Below are 21,893 nucleotides of genomic sequence, written 5' to 3' on the forward strand. Positions count from 1 at the left end.
CAGCAGCTATATAGAGTTTTTAAAAGACCCCTCTTCTAGTCCTCCACCATCTTTTTATAATCTATTCACTCACCTTGCAAGGAAATAAAAAGGTGAAAGTGAAGTTAGTATCTTTTGAGAATTAGTTTTGTTAAAAGTAACTAAAACAACAAAAATGTATCACCTGCAACTAAATGGACTAGGTTATTTTTTTTTTAATCACCCTTTATATATAGGGATTAAGAATCAGTGTGAAGGAATTGTTTTGGTAGCATACATGTTAAACAGTATAGTTTTTTTGTGAGATGCTGAATCTTAAGGATACTGAGAGGATGCTAATACTTAAATAGGTTATCTAAAGGGGATGTCCTATGCTTCTCCTTTTGATGCCTTAATTGGATGACACCAAAGGATTTATAAGTGCTTTATGCTTTATCTCAGAGAGTCATTCATTTATTAAAAAATATGTATTGGGTACTTACTACGTTAGGTGCTGTAGATACAGAAATAAACAAGAGAGAGAAGATACATTAGAGTAGTTTAATTTCAAGACAAATTAGGAATAGCAGGTTTTGAAGTTATCCTACCCTGTCTTCCCTGCACTTTTGCACATATAGTGAATTAACAAATAGAGTTTTAAAATTACAAATGGTGATCCATTAGTTGGTGGGCTTTATATTTATTTGAATCATTTTTCTTTTTTAAAATATATTTTTATTGATTTCAGAGAGGAAGGAAGAGGGAAAGAGAGATAGAAATGTCAATGATGAGAGAGACTCATTGATTGGCTGCCTCCTGCACACCCCACACTGGGGATCAAACCCACAACCTGGGGATGTGCCCTAACCGGGAATTGAACTGTGACCTCCTGGTTAATAGGACAATGCTTAACCACTCAGCAACACTAGCTGGGCATATTGGTTGCTTCTTGTATGTATCCTGACTGGGGGTGGAACCCGAAATGTTGGCTTATCCAACATCAGTCCACAGGCTGATGCTCTAATCCACTGAGCTACTGGGCCAGAGCCATTAACTTAAAAAAAAAAAAAGTTATTGATGGCCCTGGCTGGTTTGGCTCAGTGGATAGAGCATCAGCCTGTGGACTGAAGGGTCCCCAGGTTCGATTCTGGTCAAGGGCACATACAGGTTGTGGGCTGGATCCCCAATAGGGGGTGTGCAGGAGGCAGCCAATCAATGATTTTCTCTCATCATTGATGTTTCTATCTCTCTTTCCTCCCTTTCTCTCTGAAATCAATAAAAACATAATTTTAAAAAGTTATTGATGTATAAGTTATTGCCAAATTGGTTTTGTAAAGAATTATACCAATTTATTGCAATCAACAGTATTTGCATATCCATTTCCTTACATATTATGTATTAAGGTGAGAATTTAAATCGCATAGCTGCTTTAATATATATTTCTTTGATTCCTAGTTATGCTTAATATTTTCCACATTTTAAAATTAGTTATGATGTTTGTTATTGTCTCTGCCTATTTACCTATAAGGGTTTAGAATTTTTTTCATATTAGTTATTTCTATATTTAAATATCAAAAATGTCTAAATGTCTCTCCCTCACCACCAAACCCAACCCACCCCCCCAAACAAAAAACTGAAAACCCTGACCAAAATTAAGACCAACACCAAAAATGTTTGTTGGGGAAAAGAGTTTGCAGGTAACATATCAGAGGTTTAATTCTTTTCTAGCTAAATATCTTAGATTTTTAAGTAGTGTGAGTGGCAAAGTTTAATCTGGAGACACAGGGCTACCTTTATGATTGGTAATAAGTGCTGTGATCAGAGCTGCCCCTAGACTTCTGAAGGAGGTACACATGTTTGCCCCTTAAATTTCTTAAAGGATGCTAAAAAGGAAATGTTAACTCAAAAGTATACATAGTTTAAATATTTGTATTTATAATATTTATCTTTAAATTTTTACTGTTCAGTAGAAATTGGATCTAAATAAAATGTTGTCTTCTCGTGTTTCGTGATCTCATGTCACTAGGTAAGGGACAATGCTATGATTTATTTACCTCATGGATGGACAAGTATCACTCCCCACTCACTTGGAATCATTTTTGTTCAAACAGTATCTTTTATTGCAAGGCTTCCCTTCCCCTCCCCCTCCCGCCGAACCTTCTGGAGATTCTTATTTTTGGCCCTAGTACCTCTCTTGTCGGGAGCTAATGGGAAATATGCAGTGTCTGTATCTGAAGCTGAGCAAACATTCCTCCTGCCATTGCTGTGGCTCTTAGTGGTTCCTCAGGAGCAGGAAGTGGGAATAGAAAGGAATGGCCAATGTGGGAGAGACTGTGGCATTAGAATCCAGTATATGACTTGGTAATATATTACTGGATGTGGGGGAATTAGCTGAAATTATAATAATAGTTGTTACTATTTATTGTGCTAGTAGTTTCAACAATACTCAAGTAGTATTCTTCCCATTTTACAAATGGAGAAACAGACCCAGATCGTGTTTCATTCAAGGTGAGCATAGGTACTGTACACAGATAAAGAAGGCAAATTTAACTCTGGACATGGTCAATTTAAGAGAGAAATATCCTGTTAGATACTTCAAACAGTAGTTTGGAAAAGCAGATTTGGAGCTTGGTAGAGAAGATAGGGCTAAAGAGATTTGGAGAATCCTATGCACACAGGCGATTGTTAAAATATTGTCAATTTCCTGGTGATGTATTAAGGAGTCATAGTGGCAGTCGAGTTTAATTAATTGTTCCCTCATGCAGTGTTCCCTGCCACTCTTTCTGGAGCATAGGTCCTGACTGCCTGGGAAACATCAGTTTTGTTCAAGGGAGGTTGCAGAACATGGATATATGAGGTGGCATTCTAGATAGATTTTCTCAGTCCTATCCCACTTCATCACCCTGTTGGTAATGATGAGCTGCTATAGATTCTAAGGGTAGGAGAACAGCTACACCCTTTGGAAGATGCTTCAGAATATCCAATTATGTAGTCTGAAACCCCCTTTTCCCAATGATTCTGTGTCCTACCAATACATTTTTTAGAATCACTGTCCTAGACCCATAGAGAAAGAGTGGGGATTGTTACTTTTAATTCTACTAGTAAAGCGATATCCTTTCTGTTACCTAATTAATTGGGGGGAAACACTGAAGAAACATATGAGCCAGTTTAATAGTACAAAGAAGATATTACAAGGAAGGTTTGCTTACCTTTAAGGAAAGATGTTTATTGCGAGGACACAGCAACAAGTATGCTCTGGCTTTGGCTGTTTTCTTCCCGGCAGGCCCACCATGGTGCCTCCGCTTCACTCTCTGCCTCTCACTTCCAACTTCTTCAAGCTTGGGAGAGCATCCTTGTTGTTCAGACTTTGAGTCAGGCCTGGAAATCTGGTCTAGCCTGCACCACTGGTTTGGCTCAAGGTCCAAGATTTTATAAGCCACAAGGAATCACCTGAGGCTCTGTTTCTTCTTAGGTAGGCAGTAGGGTGATGCTGACACTAGCAGGCAATTGAGGCTTCACAGTCTCTATGGGGAAAAAAATCCCAAATAACATGCTTTTTGAGATGAAATTTGCCATCATGGTCAATGACTCATGTGATATGGTTGGGAGTGGTTAATGGAGGGACAGGGTGTGTGCTTAAGAATCACCACTAGGATTTGTTTGTTTGTTTGTTTGTTTGTTTGAAACTACAGGAATATTCCCATTTTTGTACCCCATATGAAACACTCTAGGAATGAACCACACCTCCACAGGAAGATACTGCTACCAGAAGGAGCATGATATAGTCCTCATATGTGCTAGGGTAGAGAAAGAGTTGAGAAGCATTAGAACTAGGAAGTGAAATTCAACCTGAAGTTAGGAGATGTTTCTACCAGTAAATTAGATACATATCCACTGTCAATAACATGCCTTTCATCTACGAGTAACTTCAACAGATGTCTACGCTCTTGTGCTGCTTAGTAAAATTCTCATTTTGAGTGTTTGGCAGTTTTGGAATGGGGAAAGAATCAATGGACAGTGCAACTAGATTTGCACAGGTTTTCTCTTTGTATGACAAATACATGATATGTTTTTATGATAATGAAGAAAATAATTAATTTCTGCATGTGCTATCAATCTTTAACAATCAAAAATTCACTTGGCAAGAGAAGTGGTGTTGCTATACAGAATTGTGGTCATTGTTACATTGTTTTGTTTACTGTAAACCTGGCTCAATATTGGTAAATATAGTGTAGCAGAAACTGAACTGTTGTGAGCTATCTGGGCACTGGTCCAAAATATCATTAAAAATACTGCCTCAGACTAATTTGGGTTTATGAATAATATTTTGTTAACAGCTCAACTGAAATTGAGCCACATGGTGTAGCTTAAAAATTCTGAATCCACAAGATAATGAGAGTACCTTATATACTGCATACTTAATATTCTGTATTTGAGTGATAAATTTATATGTAATTTTGAGTTAACTTTTAAACGATAAGCACCCAAATGCTTAATATGATCTGATATCTTTAAAGTTTACTTAAAACTGTGGTTTGCTGTTCATTTGAATGCCTTATAAAGTAAAATATTACTGGTTTAAAAATCAAAACTAAAGAATAAAGAGAGGTTGCAGAACAGGTATTAAAATGGACATTCAACACCTGTTTTGGCATATGGATGTGCAAACAGCTGAAGTTTACATTACACTCAGCAAAAAAAATGGAAGGACATAAAGTTGTTGGAAAGGTCCAATGAGTTAATTCATTTATTTTACAAATGAAAGATTATAACTATATCTTAAAATAAGTTATAATGATTATTAATGTTTGGTTATAAATTATTAATTATATAAGGTATAACAAAGGGGATGAGGTTATGGTGAGATGATACAAGACACAAATTTTTATTTAGACATTTCTTGCCAAGAAAGGATCTATTTGTCTTTTTCTTTGTGTGCTACTTTAATTAGTTTAAGTTCTTTCTGAACATATAATATCTAAGCTCCCATTGAAAGGGTATGGGAAGATTTGTGTCACTATTAAGTGTGTAAAATATTTTTGTAATATAAAGGTGTGTAATTATTTAAAGAATTAATTTTAAATATTCCTCTTCTCCATAAATATTTTATTCATTTTCCAGGTTAGCACTCTACGTATATGAATATCTGCTCCATGTAGGAGCTCAGAAATCGGCCCAAACATTTTTATCAGAGGTATGTTTTATATGTTTTCTGCACTGTATTTTGATATCTTATGTAAACAAGTGAAAAATGCACTGTAACAGTTATTTGAAAGAAAGTAATCCTTATATATTATATAATGAGTGCGTAGTTATCAGTATGGATAATGTAGTCTTTGTAGGTTATTTGTAAACAATATTAGTATCCCCAAATGCCATTTCCATACCAATAACCTATCCAATTGTCCAGCCATTTTCTGCCTTAGAAATGGAAACGAATATTAGCCTTGGCAAAAATAATCAAGAAAGCAAATTTGCTTTCAAAAAAAGGCAAACACCACCATGTCTCTAGTTCTAGCAATATTTTATTTTGGCATTATTCACAATTTTGAAAAATAGGTTTTTTGTTTGTTTTAATTTTGTATGGATAATAGTGGACTGATGGCTAGATTTTAGTTAGAAAACATTAGATAATATTATTTCAAATTCTTGTTTCTCTTTCCATTTTTCTCCACATTTTTTTAAACATTGAATTTGAGTTTTCTTGCAATGGTACTTTTCCTTTTCAATTTATATAATTATGAGGTTGAGGAAGACTTTATTTAGTTTTTTTTTTTTTATGTGCAAGGCACGTTATATATATTATCTCTGATTCTTATAAGAAATTTGCAAACTAAATGATATTATTCCCGTTTTACTAATGAGAACAACAGGGACCAAAGCGTTTATATAACTGGCTCATGGTCACACAGCTTAGTGTGTTGTGGAGCTAGAATTCAAAGCCAGGTCTATGTCAGTGTCAAAGCCTCCGGTTTCCCCTAGTGTCTGCACTGTCTAGTACGGTAGCCACTAGCCATATATGCCTTTTTGATCTCTTGAAATAGGACTAATCCAATTAAGAAGTGCTATAAGTGTGAACAAAAGAAAATAAAATATCAATAATTTAAAAAATTTGATCATACATTGAAATGGTAATATTTTGGATATATCGGGTAAAATAAAAAATGTTATTAAAGTTTATTTTACCCTTCTTTCTTTTTTAATATCTTTAGTAGAAAATTTAAAATTACATACACAGCTCTCATTTGTGAATCATGTTTATATTTCTGTGGGACAATGCTGCTCAAAATCATGTCCCCCACCAGATCAGGGACACAACAGGCAACCCCTTTAGAGTGCCCCATCTGAGGTACAGTCTTCTTGAGATTCACTTGTTCTCCATACAAACACACAAGTAAACGAACACTCATAGCCCCGCAATCTTGTATCTAATTAATTAGTATATTATGAACTATTAGGGCCTCTTTGCAATTAAGGAATTTGAGAAGTTTGCTCACAGCATATAAGAAGTCAATTGTTTTACCATAGAAGGAATACGTTCAGTGTAATAAAACTTTGATTTCAAAGTTAATTCACATCAAAACAGAAGTTTAGTTGTCTTTATCTTATTAAATTACTAATTAGAAGGCTTTGAGCCCAGCCAGCATGGCTCAGTGGTTGAGTGTTCATCTATGAACCAGGAGGTCATGGTTCAATTCCTGGTCGGACCACATGCCCGGATTATGGGTTCAGTCCCCATTGTAGGGAGTGCAGGAGGCAGCTGATCGATGATTCTCTCATCATTGATGTTTCTCTCTCTCTCTCCCTCTCTCCTCCTCTCTGAAATCAATAAAAATGTATTTTTAAAAAAGATAATCATAATAACAGTTTAAAGTTGTACTGAGGTTTAATGAGTTAGTATACGTATATAAAGTGCTTAGAAGGGCCTAGCATGTACTAAGTTTTCACGGTGTTATTTTTTAAATTCTTGGCCAATTCTTTTCTATCTAGTGTAGTTTTTTGTTTAATATATTTTATTGATTTTTTACAGAGAGGAAGGGAGAGGGATAGAGAGTTAGAAACATTGATGAGAGAGAAACATCGATCAGCTGCCTCCTGCACACCTCCTACTGGGGATGTGCCCGCAACCCAGGTACATGCCCTTGACCGGAATTGAACCTGGGACCTTTCAGTCCGCAGGCTGACGCTATCCACTGAGCCAAACCGGTTAGGGCTGTCTGGTGTAGTTTTTTTTGGGTGGTCCAAGTGTCTGTCATTTGGACAGCCCACATTCCTCCTGCCTTTTGGGGTTACCTCTTCTATCAACATGGTTCCAGCTCTAATACCTACTATTATGGGTTGTCTCAAGTCCTCTCTAGTGTTTTGGGGCCTTGCCAGGGTTCTCTTGCTATAATTTCTTGCTCCTACTAAGTATTACTTCCCCACTGCCTCCCCTTCTTATGGCTGATAACTTTGCTTTGCCTGAAGTTTTCTATTTCCTTACAGCCTCAGAGCTCCACTAACTCATTGCTCTTGTGTATAAAAGATTCTTACTGAAGGTTGGAAGAAAATTGAATATTAAGCATTGTACAGTACAGACAGCAACATTAACTAAAATATTAGACATAATTATCCTTAAGTTCTTTAGTCTCCTTGCCACAGGGACTTTCTCACTAGCTCTTGCCTGCGGGCTCTGTTTGCCTTCCATCTTGTTGGCTCTTCAAAACCGCTCCCATTTTCTCCTTTCCTTAATCCTGCCATACACCCCCTCCCCCCCCAAGTTCTTCCTGAGAGACAATTACAAATCTCCTAAATTCTTGTTATTTTATTATGTAGAATATTAACTATTTGTTCTCTACTTTCAAACCATTCCTAGGGGGCTTCTGCCTCTCTGGGTCAAAAAATAAAAACAAAAATTGAAAGAATTTATCAAGGAGCTTTTCCAATAAAAGGTACTTCTCTTTAAGAGGACTTTTACTTTCTTCTAAAGTAAAACAGCACTATTCAGTAATACAAATTTATGTGATTATGGAAATGATCTCTAATCTGTGCTGTCTAGTACGTTTTCTACTAGCCACATGTGACTTATGAGCATTTGTAAAGTGGCTACTGCAATTGAGGAACAGTCAATTAACTTAATTTTAAATTTAAAAAGCCACATCGTCGTCACTGAGTACCATGTTAAACAGCACAGTTTTGGACTACTTGCTTCAGAGTAGAGACAGATTTTTCTTCCTATTATATATCTATTTATTTTAATTTTTTAAATTCAAATGCAAATTTTTTTTACACATTTAGTTTAGTGTATAGATGCACCCATACTTCTCTACATGAAAGTTTTTAGAAAATTGGTGAGAACAGCAGGTTATATCTAAATTAAGTCTCAGGAATTTTGTCTAGGAACAAATGTATACATAGGTATACAGACTCTTAACACAGCAACTAGCTTTATCCTTTTATGGTATTAATTTTTTTATTCTCAAAAATATGAAAGGACTTAGGAATACTCTGATAATTTGCATCCTGTGAGTTTCAAACCTGCTGCTGTGCTATTGGCGATGCTGTTGGAAGGGGTCATCCTAAGAGGTCCCACATTGACAAGACCAGAACCTCCAGAAAGGTGCTGCTGACCTCCAGAAGTGCCCACCCCGGCCGCTGTTGCTGCTGCTACAGCCAGCAACTGCTTCATTTGGGGAGCCAGGGGCAGGAAGCTTCTCTTCTTCCTCCTGCCTTTTGATCCCCTGCAAGTGTCTCCTGATGGCAGAACCTAACAGGAAACCAGCTGGCAAGAAGCCCAGGAAATGTAATTTTCAGAATCCCAGCACTAGTGTAGAATGGAGTAGAGAAGGGTGGGTGTGGGGCTGAGAGGTAATAGGTAAGTGACCAGTGTACCTTGCTGGAAGCAAATAATGAAAAGTTAAGGAGATGTGTGTGTATATGCTCATGTGTGTGCCCCTGTATGTTTATCATTTTTTCTTTGTTTACACGAATGTTAGTTTATTTCAAACACTGTTCTGTGCTTTGATTTTTGTTTCACTTGTTAGATTTCAGTCATTTTAGGTTGGTTTGTAAAACTTCATAATAGTCTTTTTGTGGTTATAGGGTATTATTCTATGAAATGTGCCATGATGTATTTCACCAGCCCTCTACTTATGGACATTTAGGTTATTTCCAGTCTTTTGCAATTACAGACTCTGTGTGTGTGTGTGTGTGTGTGTGTGTATGAATATATATATATATATGTATATATATATATATATATATATATATATATATATACATATATATATATATATTTACACAAATGACCATATATATAGGACAAATTACTAGAAGAAGAATTGCTATATCAGATAGTAATACATTTGTAATTTGTAATTATTATTTATAAAGCACATGGCATGTCTTACCTCTGCCCAGATGATTCAGTGTTTGGTTTTGCATTTTATATAGAAATGCTAAAAAGACTAGATCATATGATACAGACATAGCTCAATCAGAGATGAGACCTTCAAATCAGAATATAGCAGTGGGAATGGGCTTAGAGATTTACCTGCAAGTTACAGGAGAATACAGCTTTTAGCTGAGCAAATATGGAAGGAAGAGAACTGGATGATTAAATAGAAAAAAAAAAAAAGAAAAAAAAAGCCCTAGGATACTTTGAGGCTGGGATTTGAGAGAAATTGATGGCTGCCACTCACACACTTAAATAAGCCTGAAGCCCATGAAATTCAGTACAACAGACAGTGCCTCTTCATAAATAGCAGAATTGTTTCTAAAATGACTGTTGATATTTAGAGGTATTTTCTTACCATTCCTCAACCACATCCACATTAATGCATCTTAGCTAAAAAAAATTAAACTATATAGATTAATATGATTTTAAAGTGAAAGCCCTTTATTCTTTTCTAGAAATTATAGTTGTAAATTTGGTATGATTTTTTTAATATGAATACACCCAATGCACTCATATATATGCACACTTTTTTTAAAACAGAAAAATTTTTATACTATGTATATTTTTCTCCAACCTTCCAAACTTCCAACTTGAAAACCAATATAGCATGATCCTTTTTCTATGTAGATATATTTTATTCTTTTTAATGATTGCACACTGTTGTATAGTATGTATCAAAATTGATTTATATTCACTTTTGGTGAATGTTTTTCAGTTTTTTTCTAACCGTGGTCACTCAATGAATGTGCCTTGGTTTTCTATAGATCAGGGTTCTGTGTTCCTATGATTTCATGCTTTCTCTAAATAAGTAATACCTTGAGTATTAATTAGTTTAGAGACCAAAAACAAAGAAACAAACGAAACCCTTTCACTATGGAAACATATTCCTATGTAGAATCTTCTCCTTTGGAAATACCTAAAGCAGTTATTGTTTATTCCTTAACTATGAAAGGATAGCTTTTGTGTTAAATTTAATATGATGGACCAAAGTTTTAGCTGCTTCTGCCACAGTTTTGCAGTTCAAAATGAGAAAGACGAACTGTACTCACTATATAGTGAATAATATTATGAGGATGAAAACATGATGTATGTGAAGCATTTTGAGTTTCTCTGAGGAATAGTAAGATGTAATACTGTTTAAAATACAAATGCATTCCCTTTAGACTTTCTCTGATAAAAGACCATATCAAACCTAAATCATATAGGTATTTTCCTAGAGTACCTTATGTCCTGGAGAAGCTGGTGATTGACTGTGGGCATTGTGTAAGTGCAGGAGGGAGATGTGTTGTAGTGGGGCTCAGACTGAATCTAAGCCCACCACCAGCACAGTGTGGCATTGGGACCTAGTCATGCCACCTTAACTCTTCCATAAGTCACCTCACGTTCTCCTTATAACTGAGGATAGTACTGTCTACTTTAACAGTCATAATATGTAAAGACAAGATGAACTGAGATGAAATGTAAAGATGCTACTTTGAAAAACTTGTTGTTTATGTGATTAGGATGATTCAAGGAATTAGGAATATTAGTGTGTTTGGGGCACATCTGTAAGGTCCATTATTATACCTTTTCAAGAAGACACCAACTAGTGCAAAAATGGTTAGAGAAAGAAGTGAAAGATGAGATATGTGCTTTTGATTAAATTACAATTTTAGTAGTCCATCGGAGTTGTGCTCTTCTTAAGACTCATTAAGTACTATTTCTTACTTTTTCATGAACCAAGGAGATGTATATGGATCAGTGGAAATTATCAGATAAAAAGTAGCATAAATATAAAAATTATTTGTTACTACTTAGGAGAATGAAAGGATCTGGCTTACATTTACTATATAATGTTCTGATTCATTCTTATTTAGTCTTTATAAACTCAAGTTCATGAATTCCTAGAATTTCTTCTTTTAGCTCTTTTTTAAAAATGGCTATCACATGTATAATTTTCTAATCTTTAGAAATTTTCTCTTTGTGTTTTTGAGAGGAAATTATTTGCCTACTTTAAGGTTACCATCAGTTTACATTTTGCATTCTTAAGAACTCTAAAAAATGCAGCCAGTTTCAGTTATTTTAATTGCTTTTAAGTTTTTCCATCTCTTCCTTAGAGAGTTTTTTTTTCCCTTCCCCCTCCACCCCCCCCCTTTTTTGTTATGTTTTTTACAATTAGGGCCCCCTTCTGAGTTCCTATTCTAAAACTTTTTTAAAAAATCCCTTTGGGATAAGAAGTCCTAATATCTTCCATAGTAGGTGGTAGAAAGGAATCCTTGGATGTATAGTTATAGTTGTTTACTTCCTAGTAATGTTAAGGGCCTATGGACATATTTTGTTAACTGGGGTGTTGTTGAATAATTTTTAGTTATTTAAACTAAAAAACTAAGGCAAATACATAAGACTGAGTTTGGATCAAGTTTATTAAAATTATAAGTTACTTCTTACTGTTTTTCTGCTCTCTTTATCCTCCCTTCACTGCTTTGTTTTCTTTCGTAACATTTGTCACCTTCTACTTCTAATATAAGAACAATCTTTTTGGGGGGGAGGGGTTCTTTGTCTATGGTCTGTCTTCTTCGCTGAAATGTAAACTCTCTAAATGCAAAGATTTTTACCTTTTGAATTTACTGATATCCAGTGCTTAGAAAAGCCACTGTATAAATACCCGCCCTGCTTTCCAATTTCTAAATTTAATTTGTAAACAATATTTAGGACTTTTAATTTTGGGGGGATTTATTGCCATAGTTTTAAATTTTTATTATAGAGTATAAGCAATTGGAAAGCTAATATCAGCATTTTTGTAAAAACTCTTATTTTAGGGAAGACATATGCCTTCTTACTCAAAAATTCAATCCTTAAGGCATAATTTAGAGTCTGTACATATTAAGCCCAGTCTCTTGCAAATTTCTGGGTTAGTGATGATAACTGATTTTCATATTGGTAATACCTTTGGTTTTGATGTGCCTTAACATGCTGAAGTACCTTAAGATCCTGAAATACCTTCTGGAATTCTGGCACAGTGGGGAGCAAATTCAGAAAAAATAATGGTGGCATCTTCTTTCACATACTATGCAGTCAACAAATTATTACGTAAAATGAGTACTTGTAAAACTTGAGTAAAGAATAATATGAAAATGATTAAAATCTTATATATTACCTTAATATTTTAAATGGAAAAATCCTGCTTTGTAATAGGTGTGGGGAAAGTGTTAGTTGAAAAGTATTTAATATCTCTTTTATTCATTTTAGATAAGATGGGAAAAAAACATCACGTTGGGGGAGCCACCAGGATTCTTACATTCTTGGTGGTGGTAAGTATCTTTATTTCATTTTTACTAGATTGACGATACATTTCAGGATGCCTACTCTATAGCTGTTTAGGATTCCAGGCTTCTCTTTTATTCTTTTTCATTTTCTATAATTATTTCTGAAAGATAGTATTTAAAAAAACACACCAAACTCAAAACCAGCATTAGTGTTACTTAACTTAAAGATATTACTATTGAATCAAACTGGGATTGGGACCAGTATGTGGAATCTCCAACTGTAAGTATGATTCTGTATTAGTCAGCTTTGGCTGCCATAATAAAATTCCATACACTGGATGGCTTAAACAACTGAAATTTATTTTCTCACAATTCTGGAGGCTAGAAGTCCAAGATCAAGCTGCTAGTATGGTTTGTTTCTGGTGAGAAATCTCTTCCTGGCTTGTAGATGGCTGCCTTCTTATGTGTTCTCATGTACTAGAGAGGGGAATGGGGAACACGTTGGTGCTAGCCATCTAGCTATCTGGTATCTCTTTTCATAATGGCCCTAATTCTGAGGGCCCCACCCTCATGACTTCATTTAAACCTGAAATACTGATGGTGGTGGTGGTGATGGTGAGTTTGGAGGAGAGGGAAAGATAGTGAAAAAAAAAATAAGTTAATTCTATAGAGATCAGAGATAAAGAACTGACCAGGAACACACAAAAAGATTGTCAGGCTGTATTGAAGGCCCAGTTGATATCAGAACTTACAGATTTCATTGCAGCACCTGTATACTTAGATATGACTTTTCTGCAACAGCAATCAGTAGGTACTGCAGGCATTTGCATGAACCAGCTAGGCTTTTTTTTTCTTTCATTTCTTCAATTAGAAACATTTCCTGTTCAGTATCTTATATGCTCATCTCTCAGAAGCGTATTTAAAAGAAGAAACTAAAGATCTCTTCTAGTGCATTGCACATGGTTTCCTTGGTACGTTATTAAATGCCATCATCTTTTTCACCTCTCTCCTGAAAACATGCCTTACTAGAAGTTCCGTAGTGAATGGAACCGCACTTGGTCAGTTGTGGTTGTGGGTTTCCCTTGTTTGTCTCTTATGTGTGTGGCAGGAACAGGTGCAGGCCTTTGGTTCAGAGCTGTTCCTGTATTTGGAACAACGGTTCATTGCAGTTAAGCACTATCATTGTGCTGCTTTCCTGGGTCATGAGACCAATGTCTTGTAATATATAATATTATAAAAGTCCACTTTTCATTTTATATAATATGTGTTTGTAATTCCTAGACCTAGAATGTAAATACTTAACTGTTGGTTGAATGTAATTGAGTCTCTTCACCTGTTGACACCCTTGCCTTTTAAATGTTTCCAACTAGGTCTACAAAGTGGCATATAAAACCATTTAGACATCTGTCCCTATTGGATTAGTGGGCTAACAAAGTGAGGTTTTCCATTATAGGATTAATTCTATTTTTGCACCTATTTCCCTTTTACTCCCTTTCTCATGAATTTAACCTATTCTCATACTGTAGATTGTTGATAGTAACTCACTGAATCCTTTGGCTTTTTGCTTCTGTCAGACTTTAGCTTTTTTGGTCTTAGCTGTCTGGAGGTGCAGCTCTGAAATACAGTCAATAGCATTGTAAGTGAGATATGTGCTGCTTATAATAGCAGTGCAGGAGGAATACCCACGTTAGCTAGGGAGAACTAGAAAAGCCTGAATAGAGAAAGTGGATATGAGTTGAGCTGAAAGCTGGTGAATGAAGGGTATTTTGGCAGAGGAATAGTTAGTATTAGAGGTCTTGAAAGGGATGATCATGCATTCAAGGAATGACAGGTAGCTTGGACCAGTTGAATTGTAGGTGCACTACTATGAAGTGATAGAATATAAGGCTAGAGACAAAGGCAGGAGCAAGATTACAAAGTCTAGGAGTACATCAAGGGTTTTGGAATAAAGCTCAAATATTTTAAACAAGGTACATAACACAATTAGATTTATACTTTTGGACACTCACTTGGCATCAACATAGAGATGGATTAAGAGGGTTGAGAACAAAGGTAGATTCTAGTTTACAGGCAATGTATTGTCCAGTTGAAAGGTGATTAGGTGATGGACCCCAGATAGTGAACGCTGAGTACAATAGTTAGAGGTGAAGGAGGAGGTTCTCAGATTCTAGATTTGGATGGTGGGATGAACAGTGATGCCATTGACTGAATGAGGAATATAGAGAGAGGAACGGGGTTTAGAAAAGACCACGATTTAACTGGGAGAGGCTAAATTTTGAGGTTCGTGTGAAAAACTCCGGTAGAGATGCCCTATACCAGTGGTCGGCAAAATGCGGCTCGCGAGCCACATGCGGCTCTTTGGCCCCTTGAGTGTGGCTCTTCCACAAAATACCACATTCAGGTGCGCACATACAATGCGATTGAAACTTTGTGGCCCATGCGCAGAAGTCGGTTTTCGGCTCTCAAAAGAAATTTCAATCGTTGTACTGTTGATATTTGGCTCTGTTGACTAATGAGTTTGCTGATCACTGCCCTATACAACGTCAGAGATCTGGGCCTGTGGCTCTGAGGCAGGTCCCTAATGGCTTGAGAATGATCAGCATTGACCATACTGAAACTGCCCAGTGTAACACATAAGAGCAGGGTCTGGGGTTAGAACCCTGGGGAAAGTCAGCATTATAGTGTGGATGGATGAAGAGGATCCTCAAAAAAAAAATAAATAAATAATTGGAGAGGAAGGAGAGTAATCGGGAGAGAAAAACGTATGGGAACCAGGAAAGGCATTAGAAGGAAAGATTAAATTCTGTAGTAAGTGTAAGTAAACAGACCCAAAGCTGTTTCTGAATAGGGAAGTAAGGTAAATGCAGTGGTCTTGGGAGAGCAATTTCAGTGGAATGGTGAAAGTGAAATTAAGAAGGCTGCTGTAATGCACTTGTTGCGTTCGAGGGTTGCTGAGAGTAGTTGAAGTGTGTGGTGGCATGTGTAGCTGTTTTAGGATTAACAATAGAACATGACCTAACACTTTGGACTTTAAAATAGAATAGCTTTGAGCGTGTATATAGATTGCGGGAACAAGGGGAGAGGTTGAAGATGTGTAAAGAGAAATACACATGCACAAATATGCAGAATAAAGTACAGGAGAGAGGAGAGGCAAAGGCCTGAGAGAGGAGGAAGGGGCAGAGTGTGTGTTTTTACTTTCTGGAACTGTTTTGTCTTGTTTCTGATGTGATTTCCATTATTACTATTTTTTTTCTTCTCAGTTTGCACAGTACCCATTGCTGTACTATTTCCCATGCCTCCCATGTTCATTACCTTTACCTTGGTCAAATCCCCTTTGAAAACTTATGACTTGTTTGTACACTTTAATAAAAGCTCCCAACTCCTTAATGAATTTCTGAAAAAGAAATGCCAAGAAATTTGCCCTTTCCAATTTATGTAACTTAAAAATATACACTTTCAAAAACTTTGTTTTTAAAGGTTTAATGGCTTAAATTATGTCTCATTTTTACTTAATTATAGATATAAAACACCTTTTGAAATAACGTTGGGCCAATGTATCTATATCCTGAAATTAAATATATTACATTGCAGAGAAAATAAACTAATAACTAAGATTATTATGAGAATTCAGTCTTTTTTACCTGGCTCTAGGACATCACATCTTGCAGTATGTTAGCACTCTTAATAATTATAGAATGTAATGGGTGACATCAGGAATAGCTAAGAATAACCAAATATCCATATAAAAACAATAGCATTTAAGTTGGTCAACTGGCTCACTAGAATGGTATAACATTTATAATTGTCAGCTGGTTCTTACTCATCTTGTATATCTGGCTTGTAATAGGTATCACATAGCTAATTATTTATTTGAATTAAGTTAAACTAAACAGCAATATAAGACAATGTAGGTGACAACTAGGATAGAGGAGGTACAGTCATGATGAGAAGGGAATGAAAAAGTGGTAGCAAGAGAGAAAGCAAAGAGCAGAGGTGGTCAGGCTATAGAGGAAAAGGAAAATGTGTCTGGGAAAGACATGTGGAATACAGAGCAAAATGTGCTGGGGAGAAGACTGTAAAAAAACTGATGGAATCTTCACTAAATGCAAAGGATTAAAAAGGAAATTGAGGAACATTTTACTCAATTAATAAGAAACTTTTTTCTTAGCCATCCTATATAATAAAAGGGTGATGTGCAAATCAATTGAACGGCGGAACGACCAATCGCTATGACGCGCACTGACCACCAGGGGCCAGACGCTCAATGCAGGAGCTGCCCGCTGGTGGTCAGTCTGCTCCCACAGGGGAGAGCTGCTCAGCACAAGCTGGGCTGACGACTGGTGCACAGCAGTGGTGGGAGCCGCTGCCGCTAAGGACGTCCAACTGCCCGCTTAAGCTGGCATCCCCCGAGGGCTCCCGGACTGCAAAAGGGCACAGGCCAGGCTGAGGGACCCTCCCTAGCCCCCACAAGTGCACGAATGTCGTGCACCAGGCCTCTAGTTCTACCTGTAAAAGTACTTTTGCATATATCATTTCTTTGTATCTATATAAAAACCTATAAAATGCATAACATATTTCTCTCTTTTTACATAAAGAAACTAAGATACGAAACTATTTCCTCAGGGTCAGATTTAGAATTAGAACTTCAGCCAGTGCTTGTCTTTGCAACAGATATTATTTCTTAAACACAGAACAGAATTTAGTGCCCACTATTAATAAAATAATAATTACAGTTCCCTTTTGAGCATCATGAGTGACTAATTCCAGACAGTAGTTATAAATGGGACTCAGGAAAGTTGTCTCTTCTAAGTCTAGTCTATATTGGGGCATCCATGGATCACTGGCAGCTACTGATAGCATGAAGGGATGGTTGCCATAGGATACTCAGGAAATGAGTTCGGGTGCAAGGGTCAAAGGTAGGGTAACAGAGTGCTTGCTGTCTTATCCAGGACAGGTAGCTACCACGTTTTCATGAGAACTGATGCTGCTCAGACTGCCAGAGCTTTATAACCCTGCCCATAATCAGCATAAGGCATCTTGAAATAAGAACTCTTAATACCATATTCACATGAGAGGCAAAATAATGTAAGAATTAAAAAAGTTTAAACAAAGCTCTTCCACTAACTGTGACCCTTTAAGCAAGTTATTTAGCCTTCCTAAGCCTCAGTTTCCTCATCTATAAAATGGGAATAATAATAGGCAGATTAAGTGCTGAATATGTAATACTTAGTATATATGATGCCTGAATTAGCACATACTTATTAATATAAGCTATTTTGATACTTTAAAATATGAATTTATGACTAACCCAGAAGTATTGTGAGAATTTTGTGATAGTGGGACAAAATTTAATGCTTGCATTTAAAAAGTATTAAGTAATGCTAAGGAATAAGACAAGTACATGTACGTGGAAGTTCTAAGGTGATGAGCAGGCACATGTACATTTCATGTAAAACCCTCCTTAATCTTAGGAATGGATAATTTTCTTCATTCATTGATAATATATTTTTGGGCCATAGAGAAATAACTTCTTTAGTTATTAAGAGACTTGAATTTATAATAACATGGCTTGTGCCTCAGAAAAAAAATGTTTTCCCCAAAGGTATTTCTACTTCTTTCAGTGTTTATTTTCACATAGTCCTGAATCTGGCCAGTGGCATATACATTATATAATTATGTTAGCCTCCCATCTTCTGGGACATATCTGGTATGTTTATTCACCCTTGTAGACTTCTCTGACAACCATTTTGCTCCCTGTGTTCCCTAGAGATACTGATAAATAGCTAAGTCATTTCTCTCACATCCTTAGGATAGAAGGAAAACAGTTTTTGGATGAGAATTCTCAACTTAGGAATCCTGCACTTCCCTTTGATTTGTGTGGGGAAATTTTTAATAATACAAGAGCAAATATTTTTATATTTTTCAAGTTTGGTTCTCTTTTTCATTTGTAAAATACAGATTTTTCACTTGTTTCTACTTAAGAATATAGAGACTGTAAATCTAAAGTATTGTTCATGATGATGAATTCATCACATTTCAAGGATAATATTTTGGTTTCAAACTTAATAGGAGTAAGGATTAGAGGAATTGAAAATCATCTTAGTCTCCAACATCTCAGGCTGTAGAGAGAAGAACTCAGTGTCTGTTGATTACTATAGCTTTGGAAATAGTTTGAAATCAGGAAGTGTGATGCCTCCAGCTTTGTCTCCTTTCTCAAGCTTTGGCTACTCAGAGTCTTTTGTGGTTCCATACACATTTTAGAGTTGTTGCTGTTTTTTGTGAAAAATGCCATTAGAATTTTGATAGGGATTGCATTGAATCTGTAGATTGCTTTGGGTAGTATGAACATCTTAACAACATTAATTCCTCTGATCCATGGCATGGAATATCTTTCCATTTGTATCTTCTTTGATTTCTTTCATCAGTGTCTTATAGTATTCAGTGTATAGACCTTCACCTCTGTGGTTAAGTTTATTCCTAGATATTTTATTCTTTTTGATGCAATTCTGTATCTTAATTTCTCTTTCTGATAGTTTGTTGTTAGTGTATAGAAACTAAACAGTTTTTCTATATTGATTTTTATATTTTTCAGCTTTACTGAATTTATTTATTAGTTCTAATAGTTTTTTGATAGAGTCCTTAGTAATTTGAATCTTAAAAAAAATTTTTTTTTGTACTCCTCACCTAGGGATATTTTTCCATTGATTTTTAGAGAAAGTGGAAGGGAGAGAAAGAGACAGAGAGAGAAATATCAGTGTGAGAGAGACACATAAATTGATTATCTCCCAAACTCACCCTGACCAGGGATCGAGCCTGCAGCCGAGGTATGTGCCCTTGATTGGAATCGAACCCAGGATCCTTCAGTCCACAGGCCCATGCTCTATCCACTGAGACAAACCGGCTAGGGCAAATCTTTTGTTTTTCTTAGTCCATCTAACTAAAGGTTTGTCAAGTTTGTTGATTTTTTTCAAAGAACTAACTTTTGTTTTTAATAATTTTTTTCTATTGTTTTTCTAGTCTCTATTTCGTTGATCACTACTCTAATCTTTATTATATCCTTCTGTTAGCTTTTTGGTTTAATTTGTTCCTTTCTAGTTCCCTAAGTTTTAAAGTTATGTTGTTGATTTAAGATCATTCTGTTTTTAAATGTAAGTATTTACAGCTTTAATTTTTCCTCTTAGCACTGCTTTTGCTGCATCCCATAAGTTTTGATATAGCATTGATATTATTAATAATATGCTTACTATGAATTAGATACTGTGCTTATGTCATATAATTTAATTTTCTAAACAACTCCATTTTATAAAGGAGGAGATTATGTTTCCAATCTGTTTAAGCAACTTGAGCTAGTAATTAGCAGGGCTGGCTTATTGCCAGTAATACTTTTAGACATTTGCTTTCCTGATTTTGGAATTCCTTGCTCATGCTCATAGTTAATTTTATAGATGGAAGGATGACCAGAGTAAGTAGTATAATTATTTTTTCCCAACCAATTTCCTCTTGCTTTTTCTCATTATTCTTGAATAGGAGGAAAAAACCCCAGCATGGATTTTTTTTTTAATTTTCAAAATTAATAACCTATTTTGGTAATTAATTGCAAGGGAAAACAAGAGGACATTTATAAAAAGAAAAAAGTATTTGTTTGACCAATGTGATTTAATGGTTAGGGTATTGGCTTGTGAATTGTACAACAAAATTATCTTGAAAAAAATTGAGTCACTTTATCCTTTAGTGATTAAATTAGGATATTTTTTACTGTTTTAGTTTTTCATGGGAAAATGTGAAAATTATTATAATTGTCTAAATTATGTTTGCCATGTATACAGACAAGAAAGACAGTTTCAAATTTTCAAAAAATTATTTTATCCTTTTAGAAAAATCATATTAGCATTTCTGAACAATGGCTAGATTATACCCTATCACTGCATGAATATTTTTGCCTGAATTTAAGTCTTTGAAAGAAATATTTCTCCTGAACAAAACACATTTATATAAAAATAATGTCTTCTATTTTTGCATGGATATCTCTCATTTGGCGTGATTTTCTTAATGTTACCACAATTACTTTTGTAGTGTATTTTGGGATCTCTACTGTGCAGCTCCAGAAAGACGGGAAACATGTGAACATTCAAGTGAAGCAAAAGCCTTCCACGATTATGTAAGTTCATGTATAATTTTACTGATACTTTGTCGGTTTTCTTTGTAACTGCTGCTCTTGAAAATGCATTGGGCCATCTATTCTTTTCTTTTGGTGCTTAAGACGTTGTTGTTGTTTTTTTCTTGAAAAATGGGCTCATAACTTAAAAACTAAATTACAAATGGGTTTTGAGTCTTGTTGAAGAAGCTCAAGCTAAGAGAGTAGTCCTAACTCCACACTATTAAGGGTATTTCTTATCTTAAGCATGACTGACTTGTGAAATTTTACATTTACAAGAATTAAGTAAGTATTTATTTCACAAAGTCATAAGAATGATGTAAATGATATTGCACGTAAGATTTTAAATATATATAGAAGTATTCTCTTTTTGCTAATTTTCATTACATATCATAAGAGCTTTGAAGTGCCTCAAGAACATGAAAATAAGAGTAATTGAAGCCATAAGGCTAAATATCCCCATCACTGAATTCAGTCCCACAAGTAAAATTTATGTGAATTAAAGGAAATACTAGATAAGAGAGCAAAAGATTCTGTGCAAAAATGAAAATGTGATTTTTATAAAAGATTCTTAAAGAAGGGCAGTGGACTGTCCTTTGCTGAGTGATGTATGAGTATATTAAAACATTTTTAGAAGAACTAAATCGCAGATGTGATTTTTAAAAAATAGTTTTATTTTATTGATTTTTTTAGAGAGAGAGGAAGGTAGAGGGATAGACAGAAACATCGATGAGAGAGAAACATGAGAAACATCGAACAGCTGCCCTGACCAGGAATCGAACCACTAACCTCTTGGTTCATAGGTCGAGACTCAACCACTGTGCCACACCAGCCAGGTTGCAGATGTGATTTTAGAGAGTTGATGGTATCGGGGAGAAGAATGGTTAAAAAAAAGAGAGAGAGATAAAGAAACAAGGAAGATTTTCTTGAGGGAAAAACCGCATTTAATAGTGAAGAGATGGTATTGTGAAGGGGCTGGGAAAACAACTGTGTTCATAGAACTGACTGTAAAAGGACAGATGGAGTTGGGGACTAAGGAAACCCAGTTTCCTTGGTTTGGAGGAAATGGAGTTGGGGGCTTCAGCCTGAGGAAATATCT

The 21,893-nt window shown here is 35.6% G+C and overlaps 1 protein-coding gene across 18 annotated transcripts in view; it reads left to right on the plus strand.

The window, feature by feature from the left end:
* Positions 1-21,893, plus strand: part of SSBP2 (single stranded DNA binding protein 2) — a gene marked incomplete at its 3' end in the record, with an annotated part of 228,385 nt that overhangs the window by 68,336 nt on the left and 138,156 nt on the right. For all 18 annotated transcript variants that reach the window (XM_080682637.1, XM_080682639.1, XM_080682635.1 and 15 more), the window contains 3 exons: positions 5,080-5,152; positions 12,623-12,684; positions 20,713-20,797. Coding sequence is in view for 13 of the 18 variants with exons in the window: in XM_080682641.1 (XP_080538767.1) it covers positions 5,080-5,152; positions 12,623-12,684; positions 20,713-20,797 (220 nt within the window). The remainder of the gene's footprint in view (positions 1-5,079; positions 5,153-12,622; positions 12,685-20,712; positions 20,798-21,893) is intronic.

This window comes from Plecotus auritus (genome assembly GCF_963455305.1).
Source record: "Plecotus auritus genome assembly, chromosome: 7".
Lineage (NCBI taxonomy): Eukaryota > Metazoa > Chordata > Mammalia > Chiroptera > Vespertilionidae > Plecotus > Plecotus auritus.